The sequence below is a fragment of the Haematobia irritans genome, chromosome 3, assembly GCF_050003625.1.
Source record: "Haematobia irritans isolate KBUSLIRL chromosome 3, ASM5000362v1, whole genome shotgun sequence".
NCBI classification, from domain to species: Eukaryota; Metazoa; Arthropoda; class Insecta; order Diptera; family Muscidae; genus Haematobia; species Haematobia irritans.
The window spans coordinates 105,843,640-105,861,670 of record NC_134399.1 but is presented as its reverse complement, the minus strand read 5'-3'; the positions used below and the strand labels follow the sequence as shown (position 1 = coordinate 105,861,670).

Sequence of the window (18,031 nt, the reverse complement as noted above, 5' to 3'; positions counted from 1 at the left end):
GCCAAAAATGGTGAGTATCGGTACATGTTTTGGTATAGCCCCCATATAGACCGATCTCCCGATTTTATTTCTTGGGCTTATAGAAACCGCAGTTTTTATTCAATTTACCTGAAATTGGAAATCTAGAGGTATTGTAGGACCACAAATATGTGTGCCAAAAATTGTTAGTATCGGTCCATGTTTTGGTATGGTCCCCATATAAAAAGACGTCCCGATTTGGGGTCTTGAGCTTATAGAAACCGTAGCTTTTATCCAAATTGTCTGAAATTGGAAATCTAGAGGTATTTTAGGACCATAAAGAGGTGTGCCGCAAATGGTGAGTATCGGTCCATATTTTGGTATAGCCCCCATATAGACCGATTTCCCGATTTTATTCCTTGAGCTTCTAGAATCCGAAGTTTTTATCCTATTTGCCTGAAATTGGAAATCTAAAGGTATTTTCGGGTCATAAAGAGGGGTGCCGAAAACGGTGAGTATCGGTCTATATTTTAGTATAGCCCCCATAAGAACGATCTCCCGATTTAACTCCTTGGGTTTCTAGAAACCGTAGTTTTTATCTGATTTGCCTGAAATTGTAAATATTCTGGTATTTTAGGCTCACAAAAACGTGTATCGGATTAAGTTTTTATCGGTCCATTTGGTAATGCCTCCATATAGACCGACTTCACTTCTTGAGGGTGTAGAAGGTCATGAAAATTGCTTGAAACTCAATGTAAAATTTCCAGATTTTACTTCTACAGATTTAAGATTTCAAATCAAGACGTTATTTTATAAGTTTCTTGCACACTTACAAGAGATGTTAACGATTCCTCTAAAACTCGAACAAAAATGGTTCTTATAAATCCAGAATCTGATATAGTCCTCATAGGTGAAATCCTTAAATTTATCTTCGGGAAGTGTCCTCAATCCCTCCTGACATTTCAAAGGAAACCCTAATATTTGGTTCATGGTGGTGGGTATTTAAGATTCGGCCCGGCCGAACTTAGTGCTGTATATACTTGTTATTATTTTCATAAGGCCAAATTTTTTTGCGAGTTTTGTTTGGCATAGATGACGCATAACGATATTTGCCTTGTCCAAGAGATAAATTGTTTAAGAAAGTTGTTTTGTCCTTACAGTTCATTCGACTTAAAAATGGGTATAATTACATGAAAAATATTTTTGCTGGACTAATATCAACTTGGCTTTAATAATTCTAAAAAACTCTTTACATTTAATGAAACTGTCTTTAAATTTGTTGACTTTTGGTATTTAGGAAAGCTAAACAGGATTAAAAAAATGCTGATGTCTTTTAATACTTTATTATCGTCGCTTTTACTTGAAACACAGCATTTGAGTTATAGTTAAACAGTTTCTAAAGGACAAGAACAAGAAGTCGAAAAAAATCCGAAAGATTCAAATTCGTCTCCTAGTATCTCTTCAATTCTCTGGTTCTTTGGCACGGAATCAATACCAAATTAATTAGTGTAAAGACAAAATCCTTGGAACCGGACAAGCTTTTTTCAGCGTAGAGAATGCACGTATATTTATACAATGTTAATTTAATTTAATTTACTTTTAAGTAGCTATTCAAGTTGTGTCCATCTTTCATCATTGATGCATTAGAATCGGTGACAGAAGTATTTATCTTCGAGTTTTGGATACATGAGGAAATAAGTAGTTCATTTACAAACTACGAACAACTGATTACATATTAGGTGATCGTATGCTCTTTATACACTACTTATTTCATGGCCGAAGGTATGCCTGAGGTGAAGTACTTTCCTCCTAGGACATGCGTATGTAAATGTAATCCGGAGCGATGCCAATTAATAAGTGGTTATTAATTTTTAAATAGGCCTACCTACAAGATTACCGGGTAATGAGAGTTTTTGCTGGGAATTTTGACCTGATTCAGTTGAAATTTTAAAAATTGGTCCATATGGGTCATGATTGTTTATAGCCCCCATATAAACCGGTCCCCAAATTTGAGGACACATAAGATTGGGCCTCATTTACGACTTGTGTCACTAGACTTAAAAAAACTCGGACACAGAAGAGGTTCCCCTCCCCGACCAAATATCGAAAAATAAGCGCATCTTAGTCTAGACTAGGTTTTTTTGGACTATTTTCACTCCCGGGATAGCGGGAATTTTTTCGAATTTCCCGGAATCTCGGTCAAAGGGAATCCTGCTTTGATCTGCCATATATTTAGACATTTTAATAAATTAGAAATCGCATAAAACTACGGTTAAAAGGCCCTGTCTGGGCAACTAATAATGTATATTATATTGAGCTCTTACATCAGTCATAAATCATAGTAAAATACGAAATATTTGGTAATACGAAAAACTGGTTAAGACACTCTATTCGGTCATGCCTGCCATTCAATGCCTCATTCACGTTACACTTCCAAAATCTACTTTAACTAGATTTCAACTGTCATTTGCCATATAAAACCCTCTATTTTATATAAAATATTGTACAAAAAAGAAGCGGGAGCGAAAAAGTATCAAGTTCCGGGAATTCCCGGGATCGTGGTCCTGAGACAAAAAAAAAAAAACACCCTAGTATAGACACAACTCCCAAACTTTCTCGATAATTTTAAGCAACTCGAAGAATTTTGCTCAAAATGTCAGACAAAGAGGTCCCTTTCCCGACCAGATATCAAAAAATGATGCATTCTATTTTTACCACATGTTCCAGTTTACGAATTCGCAAAACGCAAAATTTGTCTCAATCCTTATTTTCCGAACCAATATAGTGTATATAATAAAACATTTTCACAAACTGTTCAAATCGTTCCATGGCAATTCAAAATTTTGCGGTTTGCGAATTCGTAAACCAGAACAGGGTGGATAGTTAGGATTTATATTTGAGAATTGGGCATTGTGTAGCAATCTGCCACCTGACAGCTTAAACCTAAAGTTTGAAACTTTTGAGGTTATACTTAGTCAGAATGTTTTAACATACGAGCTCTATTTTTGCTATTTAAAGCAAATTTGAAGATTCATTTCGCCAAAAAAAAGAAATGGAATTATATCGCGAACATTTTCTTGCTTTTTTTTGTAACTTTCCACGAGGTTTCACTCAACAACAGTGCATCGAGGAATTTAAAGGCAATGAAGTTCCGTTAAGCACCCGTGTCTGTCGAGTTAAATTCCAACGAGGTCGTAGTTCATTCCAGGAAGAATTTCGTTAAGGTCGTCCCAAATCAGTGGTTGTTCCGCAAACCATTAATGCTGTGCACCAACTGATATTGCAAAAACGTCATACCTACCATGACCTACCGTGAGATTGAAAAATCCTTAGGCATTAGTGGGCCAGCTACAATCAATATTGGATGTATATGGACCTTATTCCAGGGGAACTAGAATTTGTTGGTATGCCCCTAGCTACCTGCAAGCTCATGCTGCGTGAGAAGGCTGTTATGATGGCAAATGTTCGATGGGAGAATTGCAAGGGTTGTAACGACACCAAGCAAATATGGCCCCATTTCAACTTAAACCGCACACTAGATATGCTAATGTTCTCGAGACGTCAGATATCACTCCTGATATCTGCTATAACGGGTCGCTGCCTGATAGGCGATTTTGCAAAACCTATTGGCGCGAAGTATAATGACTATTGTATGAGCTGTCATGATGCGGAGGAAAAAGAATCAATTAAACACCTCTTGTGTGAGTGTTCTGCATTTTGTGTAAAGCGCAAGCAACTTTTAGGAGCATATAGCTTCAGATTACTGGCGGATCTGGAAAACGTTAACTTAAGCAGTCTGCTAATGTTTTTGGAACAATCTGGTTGGTTCAACAAAGAAAAATAATCAAGAAGGTTCAGCGGTTAAAACTAGAAGTGTCCATATGTAATAGGTACTTTTAGTTAATGTGGTATCACAATGGACTGAATAGTCTAAATGAGCCTGAATCTTAATCGGGCTGCCACTTTAACCTAACCTAACCTAACCTATATGGACCTTAAAAAAAATTGTTCGCGTTGGATCCTACACAATTTGTCAATATCTCAAAGGAGGTTCGTGTCGACTAGTCAACAGATTTCAGCTTAAAACCATGCGTTGACTTAACTACAAGAGTAGCTTAACCCTCAAAGGAAAATAAAAAAATTTGGGCTTTGCCCAAATAACAGACATGCAGATATCTCAATCAGAGAGCTTCGACAATGGATTCAAGTGTATACCAACACCATGTACCAAATTTCAGCCGGATCGGATGAAATTTATGGTTACTAGAGACCATATACCAACACTATGTAGAAAATTTCAGCCGGATCGGATGATATTTGTTTCTCTTTAAGGCTCCGCAAGCCAAATCTGGGGACCGGTTTATATGGGGGCTATATATAATTATGGACCGATATGCACCAATTTTTGTATGGTTATTAGAGACCATATACCAACACTATGTACAAAATTTCAGCCGGATCGGATGATATTTGCTTCTTTTTAGGCTCCGCAAGACAAATCTGGGGATCGGTTTATATGGGACCTATATATAATTATGGACCGATGTGGTCCATGGTTGTTAGGGGCCATATACCAACACCACGTACCAAATTTGAGCCGGGTGGGATGAAATATGTTTCTCTTGGAGGCTCCGCAAGCTTAATCTGAGGGTCCGTTTATATGGGGGCTATATGTAAAAGTGGACCGATATGGCCCATTTGGAATACCATGTTTCGTTCGGAAGTTAGCGTGATTTCAACAGACGGACGGACGGACGGACATGCTTAGATCGACTCGGAATTTCACCACGACTCAGAATATATATGCTTTATGGGGTCTTAGAGCAATATTTCGATGAGTTACAAACGGAATTACAAAGTTAATATACCCCCCATCCTATGGTGGAGGGTATAAAAATATACAACTTGTGACTACCAATGTCCACTTAGAAAACGAAAACGATCGATATGAACCAAGTTCCAAGAGGCTCTGCTAGCAAAATCTATGGATCCGCTTATATGGGGGCTACATGCAATTATGGACCGATTTGGACCAATTTTTGCAAGGGTGTAAGAGGCTGTATATCAACATCAAATACCAAATTTCAACCGGATCTGATGAAAATCGCTCCTCCAAGAGGCTCCGGATGTCAAATCTGGGGATCGGCTTATATGGGATCTATATATAATTATGGACTGATATGGTCTAATTTTTACACGGTTGTTAGTGACCATATACTAACACAACATACACAATTTCAATTGAATCCGATGAAATTTGCTCCTCCCAGAGGCTCCGGTGGTCAAATCTGGGGATCGATTTATATGGCGGCTATATATAATTATGGACCGATAAGAAGCAAGTTTTGCATGCACACAGAGAAGAGATTGGTTGGAAAACGTTTGCAGTAATGAATATTCGACACTTAAGGTTGAGTTACACATCATGCGTTAATCCGTGCGTTGATATTTTTCAGTTTGAAGCACTTTCACAAAACTGTTGCTTTCAAAGAGAAAATTCAACTCTTCAATCAACGGACGCATTAACGCATGTTATGTAACTCAACCTTTAGAACAAAATATAAGTTGCCTCAATATTTTTGTCCCCTACAACCATGTGCTGAAAATTCCAATAAATTTTCTTGTGTGTTGCATGATAAATAGTTGAGGCAACAAAATGTCTCTTCTATGAAAAATATTTCCTGACATCGGTAGATGCGACCTACCGTAAAAAGCTTCTCAACCGTAATTTAGTAATCATCACTCACATTTGGTAACCACGGCCGAATTCGATTTGAAAAAAAAAAATTCAAATGTCAATTTCATCAGTTTTAAATTCATTATATATTGTTTTATATCAAATCCATAAACATGTGTACATAAATTTCAACCCAAAACGACAACATATGTTGGAAATACAGCCGAGGTGTAAAGGGTGCGCTCCTCCATAGGCCGCATACAAGATATTCCCTTCAAGAGATCGCAATGGATTAAAACTGGATAAAAACAATGATTTGTAGCTGAACTGTTGCTTAAGGACGCAAAATAAAATTTCTAATTTCAGGCATCAATAATATCATCAAAAATGCAGCCTGAGGAAATCAAGTGTAGTATTCGGACCGCAAAGCGTACAGATGCTCTAACCTTGTCAGTTGGTTCGGATATTATCTTCAAGACGCTTGTTAAGGCTACGTCATTCGTTCATCAAATGTTTCATTGAGGAGGTTTTTGTGTCAAGGGTAACAATAACATATATCAAAGATATTTGTTCGCAGATTTAAATCTCTTGTAGTACTTCGCTTGCACCGACTATGCGGTCTAAAATCTTTTTTTGTGCATCTGTTTTATGCTCTAAATACATTTAAATAAAAATATAACCTAGAATATGTAATTTAATAGAATATATCTATTTTTCAATTCTATTGGGGGTATTAATATGGTTGGTCAGTACAATCGAATAATGAAGGTACCCATAACCTATTTCGTCGGCTGACACAACCAACACCAGTAATAGTGTTAGTTGCATCTCCTATCATTCGATTGAGTCAGCCGAATTAGTCAGGTGACACAATTGCCAACAGATAGTTGCTGCAACTGCCAAAATTAGGTTGCCAATAAATTCGATTATCACAACCAATCTGTATTCTCTGTGTGGTTGTTAGAGACTATACTCGTATACTTACACCACGTACCAAATTTCAACCTGATCGGATGAAATTTGCTCCGAGGTCAAATCTAGGGATCCGTTTATATGGGGGCTATATATAAATATGGACCGATTTTTACATGGATGTTAGAGGCCATATATCATCATCTCGTACCAAATTTCAACCGGATCGTATGAAACTTTGCTCCTCCATGAGGATCCACAAGCAATATCTAGGGATCGGTTTATATGGGGGCTATACGTAAAAGTGGTCCGAAATGACCCATTTGCAATACCGTCCGACCTACATCAATAACAACTACTTGTCCCAAGTTTCGTTCGGAAGTTAGCGTGATTTCCACAGACAGACGGACGGACATCGCTAGATTGACTCAGAATTTCACCACAACCCAGAATATATATACTTTATGGGGTCTTGGACCAATATTTCGATGTGTTACATACGGCATGACAAAGTTAATATACCCTCCATCCTATGATGGAGGGTATCAAAATTATGTCCCAAAAATAATATGTTCTAACATACAAATATATATGTAGCAAACATGTTATGCTGTTGTATGAACATTATATGCATGCACTTAAAAACAATATGCTAGAAATTTGATTTAAAAAAATATATATTTTTTACACCGAAACATATTGAAACAATTAAGGAAAGTAGGGCGGGGCCGACTATATTATACCCTGCACCACTTTGTAGATCTAAATTTTCGATACCATATCACATCCGTCAAATGTGTTGGGGGCTATATATATAAGGTTTGTCCCAAACATACATTTAAATATCACTCGAGTCATGCAGATGCCAACAGCGTGAGTGTTTGTGAGTCACGAAAATAATTTCTTCGTGAGTTTGTGAGTAACGAAATTCGCAAAAATACGCTCACGAAAATAATCCCGCTCACGAACATAATGGTCACGAGTGAATTTGCTTAACATTTTAGTTTACTGGTAGTTACACTGATAGAAAAACTTTCTTGAAATTGAGGCAATGAAAGAAACTCTTTAGTATAATGAAATTGCTATTCATGAACGAAAAGTTTCGTCCCATTAACGAATATTTGCATTGTTCTAATAAACATCTTTCGTTATATCAATGAATTATTTTCGTTGGCTCAATTCACAAGAGTTTTCGTGATTCACAACATTTCTCGCAAATTATGTATGTGATTATGTTTGGCGAGAAAACAATTTTTTGTTTCTATGTTACCCATCCAACAATAACATTTTGCTCTAATGATCACATACAATCAATGTGAATTTGGTACCATATGGAAGGATCTGCCCGACTTTTGTTGAATCTAACCTCGCATTACTGATGTGTGATTATATTCATATTTAAATCACGCATCATTCAATATAACCCAATATGTATATATGAATTCAATGTCATTTGCATATGAAAGAATGCATTTGTATGTTAGTTTTTATGAATACAAGTCATTTTATTGGAAATTAGTTGTCATTTCTCTGATCCTTGTTATAGTTTTTGTTGTTGTTTTCTTTACATCTTTTTTCTTTCTAGGGACATATTCATCGTCGCAATGGAACTCATGACAATTTTCCTTGGTAAGTTTAAATTAGTCGGATGTCAAGTGTATATACCCTGCCGCGGTTATCTATCTCCCGATCCCCCAATGCAAGTGAATGGAAATTGTGTCATCGTCAAGTTTGCGTTGCACAGCAATGACGCTCATTGCAATGTAATGTTGTTGACACTTTTCAATTATCTGTGCAAATGGGTGGTAATACAATTTCAATTATATCGAAAATATGATTTTATTGCAATGGTCCTCAATTATGTGTGGAAGGAAAAAAAAGAATTAATGGGGTATTCAGGGAAATTTTTATGACATATATATAACGAGCATATAATTATGAGCGATTACAATTTGCGTAATGCCTTTGAGGTCTTGTTGGCGATAGATTGAGGTTATAATAAAGTGGTTTATTTCTCATTACACTTTTCAATTAAATACAAAGTTAATTATTTTATTTTATACGTCGTTATCATAAAGATAGAACGATGTTTCAAAACGTTAATTAATTTAATAGTTACTTGCGCGACATGAATCTTATGGTTTGAGTTCACTGTCGCTTCTGTTTTAATAATTCCTATAATTTGATATATCGATTTCTAATGAATTCAAGATTCATCAATTAAAAACTATTTAAAATCTCTATGGGGGCTATATCAAAACGTGGATCGATGCACCCCATACCTCAAAATATTGAATTTAATGCAAATCGGATAACAAATGCGGCATCTAGAAACCCAAGAAGTGAAATCAGGAGATTGGGCTATATGTGGAACGAATATCATATTTGGCATACATATACGCTCAAGGTTTGTATGGGGGCTATATCAAAATAGGGACTGTTTTAGCCCATCTTGGAACTTGACCTGCCCGCTGATTAAAGACGAGTTTACGCAAAATTTCAGCACGATAACTTGAAAAAAATCTATAGCAATTTTGGGGATATTTTCTTAATATTTGGAAGGGGGGTACAAAAGTCACCTGGCAAAACTAACTTCGATTGATCAGTCTGTGCAATTTTATTTTCGGGATAAATTCTCAAACTAAATATTGAAAAACTTTCGCATTTTTAATTGAGCTCCCGATATTACTATTATATTATATTTTTGAGACATTTCTTTACTAAATCTTCAAACTTTTTAAGTTAAGCATCACATTATTCGTTTCCGTAGTAAACAATCTGCTTCGGAATAAATAAATCATTAAAAAAAAAAAATCATTTTAATTCACCATTTGTCCATGGTATCAGTAGGCGTATACGTAACAACCATGATATAACACCATGAATTATACGCTACCCAGGTCATGACAACGTTGGCCAGGAATGTAGATATGTTACTGGGTTTTGTACGAATACTTAATATTTGCTTAGTTATTGTGGGGTTATATTAATTATGTCATATCGATTGTAACACTTGTACAAAAATGTTGTCAAAACGTTATGTCTATAAAAACTTTTCTATGGAAAATTTCGTCAAAATTTTATTTCTTTAGAATATTTTGTCAAAATTTTATTTCTTTAGACAATTTTGTCAAAATTTTATTTCTATAGACAATTTTATCAAAATTTTAATTGTATTGTAAATTTTGTCAAAATTTTATTTCTATAGATTTTTTTCAAATGTTTTCAAAATTTTATTTCTTTAGAAAACTTTGTCAACATTTTATTTTTTGAAAAATTTAGTCAAAATTCTATTTATATAGGATATTTTGTCAAAACTTTATTTCTATACAAAATCTTGTCAAAACTTTATTAAAAAAGGTTTTGTGAAAATTTTTATTTCTATAGAAAACTTTGTCAAAATTTTATTTTTTACAAAATTTAGTCAAAATTTTATTACTATAGAAAATTTTGCCAAAACTTTATTTCTATATAAAATCTTGTCAAAACTTTATTAAAAAAAGTTTTGTCAAAATTTTTATTTCTATACAAAATTATGTTCAAATTTTATTTCTATAGAAAATTTAGTGAAAATTTTAGTTCTTTAGAAAATTTTGCCATTTCTACAAAAAATTTTGTTCAAATTTTATTTTATAGAAAAGTTTGTCAAAAGAGTATTTCTAAAGAAAACTTTGTCAAAATTTTATTTTTTGCAAAATTTAGTCAAAATTTTATTACTATAGAAAATTTTGTCAAAACTTTATTTCTATACAAAATCTTGTCAAAACTTTATTAAAAAAAGTTTTGTCAAAATTTTTATTTCTAAACAAAATTTTGTTCAAATTTTATTTCTACAGAAAATTTAGTGAAAATTTTAGTTCTTTAGAAAATTTTGTCAAAATTTTCTTTCTATAAAAAATTTTGTCAAAATTTTATTTTTATATAAAATTTTGTCACAATTTTATTTCTATACAAAATTTTGTTCAAATTTTATTTCTATAGAAAACTTTGTCAGAATTTTAGTTTTTGGAAAATTTAGTAAAAATTTTATTTCCATAGAAAATTTTGTAAATTTTTTTTCGTTTTGTTTTGTTATTGTTGATTTGTACTTCATCTCAGCTTAAAAACCATTGCGTTGACTTAACTACAAGAATAGCTTAACCAAGAGAGGAAAAGAATGTTTGTCAAATTTATTTGGACAAAGCCCTTTAGACTGCAAGATTGTTGGATGGACGCACGTTTCGGAATTACCACAGTCCTCATCAACATCCTTTACTTGCAGCAAAACTATCAACCAATTATAAGAACAAATTATTTCTATAGAAAATTTTGTCAACATTTTATTTCTATAGAACATTTTGTCAAAATTTTATATCTATAAAAAATTTGTCAAAATTTTATTTCTATAGTTTTTTTTTATTTTTTCAAAATTTTATTTCTATAGAAAACTTTGTCAAAATTTTATTTTTTTTAGAATATTTAGTCAAAAATTTTATTTCTATAGAAAATTTTGTTAAAACTTTATTTCTATACAAAATTTTGTCAAAATTTTATTAAAAAAATTTTGTCAAAATTTTTATTTCTATTCAAAATTTTGTTCAAATTTTATTTCTTTAGAAAATTTAGTGAAAATTTTAGTTCTTTAGAAAATTTTATTTCTATAGAAAATTTTGTCAAAATTTTATTTCTAGAGAAAATTTTATTTCTATAGAATTTTCTATAGAAATTAAATTTTACAAAAATTTTATTTTAATAAAAAATTTTATCAGGATTTTATTTCTATAGAAAATTTTGTCAAAATTTTATTTCTATAGAACATTTTGACAAAATTTTATTTCTATAGACAATTTTGTCAAAATTTTATATCTATAAAAAATTTGTCAAAATTTTATTTCTATAGGTTTTTTTTTGTTTTAATTTTTTCCAAATTTTATTTCTATAGAAAACTTTGTCAAAATTTTATTTTTTTTAGAATATTTAGTCAAAATTTTATTTCTATAGAAAATTTTGTCAAAACTTTATTTCTGTACAAAATTTTTTAAAAATTTTATTAAAAAAAAATTTTGTCAAAATTTTTATTTCTATTCAAAATTTTGTTCAAATTGTATTTCTTAAGAAAATTTAGTGAAAATTTTATTTCGTTAGAAAATTTTGTTCAAATTTTATTTCTATAGCAAATTTTGTCAAAATTTTATTTCTATAGAAAACTTTGTCAAAATTTTATTTTGTGGAAAATTAAGTCAAAATTTTATTTCTATAGAAAGTTTGTCAAAATTTTATTTTATTTCGTTTTGTTTTGTTATTGTTGGTTTGTATTTCAATCATATTTGTTGTTTTGATCTCAGCTTAAAGACCATTGCGTTGACTAAACTACAAAAGTATCTTAACCAAGAGAGGCACAAAATGTTTGTCAAATTTATTTGGGCAAAGCCCTATAGACTGCAAGATGGTTGGATGGACACACATTTCGGAATTACCACATTCCTCATCAGCATCCTTTACTTGCAGCAAAACTATCAACCAATTATAAGAACAAATTATTTGTATAGAAAATTTTGTTAAAATTTTATTTCTATAGAATTTGCTATAGAAATAAAATTTTAACAAAATTTTATTTCGATAGAAAATTTTATTATAGAACATTATAGAACAAAATTTTATTTCTGTTGACAAATTTGTCAAAAATGTATTTCTATAGATTTTTTTTTTAATTTTTCAAAATTTTATTTCCATAGAATATTTTGGCAACATTTTATTAAAAAAAGTTTTGTCAAAATTTTTATTTCTATACAAAATGTTGTTAAAATTTTGTTTCAATAGAAAATGTTGTCAAAATTTCATTTCTGTAGAAAATTTTTTCAAAATTTTATTTCTATAGAACATTTTGTAAAAATCTTACTTTATAGAAAATTTTGTAAAAATTTTATTTTTATTTTTTTTTTGTCAAAATTTTATTTCTATAGATTTTTTTTTAATTTTTCAAAATTTTATTTCTATAGAAAACTTTGTCAAAATTTTATTTTTGTATGGAAAATTTAGTCAACATTTTATTTCTATAGAAAATTTTGTCAAAACTTTATTTATATACAAAATTTTGTCAAAATTTTATTTCTGCAGAAAATTTTGTCAAAATTTTATTTCCATAGAATATTTTGTCAACATTTTATAAAAAAAAGTTTTTTCAAAATTGTTATGTTTGTACGAATTTATTTCGGCATAAGCCGGCTATCATGTAAAACCTTTTTTCGGAAGGTTCAAGTGTGGCTCATTGTTGGGTTTAATGAACTGCCTGAATTTATTGTGATAATTGGTTGATAGTTTTGCTGCAAGTAGAGGATGCTGATGAGGAATGTGGTAATTCCGGAACGTGCGTCCATCCAACCATCTTGCAGTCTATAGGGCTTTGCTCAAATAAATTTGACAAACATTCGTTTTCTCTGTTGGTTAAGCTACACTTGTAGTTTAGTCAATGCATGGTTTTAAGCTGAAATCAAGAAAACAACAACAATTGTTATTTCTATACAAAATGTTGTTCAAATTTTATTTCAATAGAAAATTTAGTCAGAATTTTATTTCTTTAGGAAATTTTGTCAAAATTTTATTTCAATAGAAAATTTTGTCAAAATTTTATTTCTATAGAACATTTTGTAAAAATTTTACTTTATAGAAAACTTTATCAAAATTTTATTTCCATAATGTGTTTTGACAACATTTTATTAAAAAAGTTTTGTCAAAATTTTTATTTCTATACAAAATGTTGTTCAAATTTAATTTTTATAGAAAATTTTGTCAACATTTTATTTTTATAGAAAATTTTGTTCAAATTTTATTTTTATGAAAATCTCGTTAAATTTTATTTCAATAGAAAATGTTGTCAAAATTTTATTTCTATAGAAAATTTTTTAAAAATTTTATTTCTATAGAAGATTTTGTAAAAATTTTATTTCTAAAGAAAATTTTGTAAAAATTTTATTTCTATAGAATATTTTGTAAACATTTTATTTATATAGAACATATTGTCAAAAATTTATTTCTATAGAAAATTTTGTCATCATTTTGTCAAAATTTTATTTTTAGAGAAAATTTTGTCAAAATTTTATTTCTATAGAAGATTTTGTAAAAATTTTATTTCTATAGAAAATTTTGTAAAAATTTTATTTCTATAGAAAATTTTGTCAAAATTTTATTTCTATAGAAAATTTTGTTAAAATTTTATTTCTATAGAAAATTTTGTAAAAATTTTATTTCTATAGAAAATATTGTCAAAATTTTATTCCTATAGAAAATTTTGTCAGAATTTGATTTCTATAGAAAATTTTGTCAGAATTTGATTTCTGTAGAAAATTTTGTCAAAATTTTATTTTTATAGAAATTTTTATTTCTATAGAATATTTTGACAAAATTTTATTTCTATAGAAAATCTTGTCAAATTGTATGTCTATAGAAAATCTGGTCAGCATTTTATTTGGATAGAAAATTTGTAAAAAATTAATTCTTCCTTTAGGTGCCAATATCATTCGCTTCCTTTAGGTGCCAATTTAATTCGCTTCCTTTAGATGCCAATATCATTCGTTCTTTCTACACAATCCTTAGTGGAGAGTACATAATTTTCGGCGTAGCCCTAACTTAAGCTCGTATATAATTGTGGATTTTTAATATTTTTGTAATTTCACACCAACTGAACTTCGATGAATATGCAAATTACTTTAGGCAACAGATGTCTACGGAAGTGTAAGTTTAAACATTTTTAAAGCTGATTATGAAATGAAAACAAAAAAAAAAACAACGAGCAATTGACAACAATATAATAATGAAATATATTCCTCCCATTTTCAATTTTGTATTCATACATCTAAAATGTCCATGACAACGACTTCGTAACGCCTCTCTTGTAAAAGTACTACAAATGACTGCATTTATTATTATTGTGATGAAGAGAGCTTTTACAATCTCTGTGAAAGTTCTTCTTTTTCTTGCCGAAACAAAACAAAAACCGAAAATATTCATTATGAAATACTTAACATTCTTTATAAAGTTGTTAACTTCCTCTTTGCAACAATACACAAAAAAGGGGAAATAATAGACACGCCACGGTAAAAGGACATCAACTAAAATAAGAGTTTTGAGAAGCAACAAAAACTTTCAGAGATTACAAATTGGGGAAAAAAGAACAGCAAAAAAAAATGATACTTACATCAACAAAAATTATGTAGGCACGACAGAGGCTGATCGGATGCAGGGGTTTGTAGTGATTGCCAAACGTATACATGTAAATTAAAGCTGGAGCTGGAAATATTACCGTCAGCATATCGCAAATGGCCATTCCTGTAAAGAAGAGGAAAATGGGAATTTTATTACAATCACATAGGAATAACACAAAATAGGCCGTAAGTTTAGCAAGGTCGAATCTTTAATACCACGGATCACATAAAGGCAATAAGATTGGTTAAAACTCTAAGGTTAACTAAACTAAAATAAGAGAAGAAATTGGGAGAAAATGGGAAATTTTAAAATGATTCTGGCAATTTAGGCATTGAAAAAAATATTCTCATGTCCCCCACGATATACGTAGCATAGTAGACATACTTCTGTAACACGATTTTTAACTTAACAAAATTTCAACTTTTATAGAAATGTTTGTCAAAATTGTATTTCTATAGAAAATTTTGTCAAAATTTTATTTCTATAGAAAATCTTGTCAAAATTTTGTTTCTATAGAAAATTTTGTCAAAATTTTATTTTTATAGAAAATTTTGTCAAAATTTTATTTCTATAGAAAATTTTGTCAAAATTTTATTTCTATAGAAAGTTTTGTCAAAATTTTATTTCTATAGAAAATTTTGTCAAAATTTTATTTCTATAGAAAATTTTGTCAAAATTTTATTTCTATAGAAAATTTTATCAAAATTTTATTTCTACAAAAAATTTTGTAAAAATGTTATTTCTATAGAAAATTTTGTCAACATTTTATTTCTATAGAGAATTTTGTCAAAGTTTTATTTCTATAGAAAATTTTGTAAAAATGTTATTTCTATAGAAAATTTTGTCAAAATTTTATTTCTATAGAAAATATTGTCAAAATTCTATTTCTATAGAAAATTTTGTAAAAATTTTATTTCGATAGAAAATTTTGTCAAAATTTTATTTCGATGGAATATATTATCAAAATTTTATTTCTATAGAAAATTTTGTCAAAATTTTATTTCTATAGAAAATATTGTCAAAATTCTATTTCTATAGAAAATTTTGTCAAAATTTTATTTCTATAGAAAATTTTTGAAAATTTTATTTCTGTAGAAAATTTTGTGAAAATTTTATTCCGGTAGAGAATTTTATCAAAATTTTATTTCTATAGAAAATTTTGTCAAAATTTTATTCCTATAGAAAATTTTGTCAAAATTTTATTTCTATAGAAAATTTTGTCAAAATTTTATTTCATTCGTTTTGTTTGTTATTGTTGGCTTCTCTTCAATCGTTATTGTTGTTTTCTTGTTTTTTGATCTCAGCTTAAAGCCATGCATTGACTAAACTACAAGTGTAGCTTAACCAACAGAGGAAAAGTATGCTTGTCAAATTTATTTGGGCAAAGCCCTATCAAACCCTTTTTCGGGAGGTTCAAGTAGAGTTCACGTTGGGTTGAGTGAATTACCCGAATTTATTCTGATAATTGGTTGATAGTTTTGCTGCAAGTAGAGGATGCTGATGAGGAATGTGGTAATTCCGAAACAGCTGTACATCCAACCATCTTGCAGTCTATAGGGCTTTGCCCAAATAAATTTGACAAGCATACTTTTCCTCTGTTGGTTAAGCTACACTTGTAGTTTAGTCAATGCATGGCTTTAAGCTGAGATCAAAAAACAAGAAAACAAAATTTTATTTCTATAGAAAATTTTGTCAACATATTATTTATATAGAAAATTTAGTCAAAATTTTATTTCTATAGAAAATTTTGTCAAAATTTTATTTCTATAGAAAATTTTGTTAAAATTTTCTTACAATACAAGATTTTGTCAAGATTTTATTTCTATAGAAAATTTGGTCAATATTTTATTTCTATAGAAAATTTGGTCAAAATTTTATTTCTATACAAAATTTTGTCAACATTTTATTTCTATAGAAAATTTGGTCAAAATGTTATTCCTATAGAAAATTTTGTTAAAATTTTATTACAATACAAAATTTTGTCAAGATTTGATTTCTATAGAAAATTTTTTCAAAATTTTATTGCTATAGAAAGTTTTGTCAAAATTTTAATTCTATAGAAAATTTTGTTAAAATTTCATTATTTTTGTCAACATTTTATTTCTATAGAAAATTTTGTCAAAATTTTATTTCTATAGAAAATTTTGTCAAAATTTTATTTCTATAGAAAATTTTGTCAAAATTTTATTCCTATAGAAAATTTTGTCAAAATTTTATTTCTAAAGAAAATTTTGTCAAAATTTTATTTCTATAGAAAATTTTGTCAAATTTTATTTCTATAAAAAATTTTTTCAAAATTTTATTTCTATAGAACATTTTGTCAAAATTGTATTTCTGTAGAAAATTTTGTCAAATTTTTATTTCTATAGGGAATTTTGTCAATATTTTAATTTTATAAAAATTTTGTTAAAATTTTATTTCTTAGGGAATTGTGTCAATATTTAATTCTTATAAAAAATTTGGTTAAAATTTTATTTCTATGGAAAATTTTGTCAAAATTTTAATTCTATAGAAAATTTTGTCAAAATTTTATTCCTATAGAAAATTTTGTCAAAATTTTATTTCTATAGAAAATTTTGTCAAAATTTTATTTTTATAGAAAATTTTGTCAACATTTTCTTTATATATAGAAAATTTTGTCAAAATTTTATTTCTATAGAAATTTTTATCAAAGTTTTATTTCTATAGAAAATTTTGTCAACATTTTCTTTATATATAGAAAATTTTGTCAAAATTCTATTTGTATAGAAAAATTTTGTCAAAATTTTATTTCTACACAAAATTTTATAAATTTTTTTTCTATAGAGAATTTTGACAAAATTTTATTTCTATAGAAAATTTGGTCACCATTTTATTTCTATAGAAAATTTTTATTTCTATTGAAAATATTGTCAAAATTTTATGTCTAAAGAAATTTTTGTCGAAATTTTATTTCTATAGAAAAATTTATCAAGATTTTATTTCTATAGAAAATTTTGTCAACTTTTTGTTTCTATAGAAAATTTTGTCAAAATTTTATTTCTATAGAAAATTTTGTGAACATTTTATTTCTATAGAAAATTTTGTCAAAATTTTATTTCTATAGAAAATTTTGTCAAAATTTTATTTCTATAGAAAATTTTGTCAAAATTTTATTTCTATAGAAATTTTTATCAAAATTTTATTTCTATAGAAAATTTTCTAAAATTTTTATTTTTATAGAAAATTTTGTAAAAATTTTATTTCTATAGAAAATTTTTGAAAATCTTATTTCTGTAGAAAATTTTGTGAAAATTTTTCTTTTTTTCTTAATTCTATGAAGCA

The 18,031-nt window shown here is 28.9% G+C and overlaps 1 protein-coding gene across 1 annotated transcript in view; it reads right to left on the bottom strand.

Moving 5' to 3' along the window:
• The window catches only part of LOC142228883 (sex peptide receptor-like), a 99,219-nt gene that overhangs the window by 62,447 nt on the left and 18,741 nt on the right, over nt 1–18,031 (bottom strand). The window contains exon 2 of the mRNA XM_075299417.1: nt 14,721–14,851. Within this exon, the coding sequence (XP_075155532.1) occupies nt 14,721–14,851 (131 nt within the window). The remainder of the gene's footprint in view (nt 1–14,720; nt 14,852–18,031) is intronic.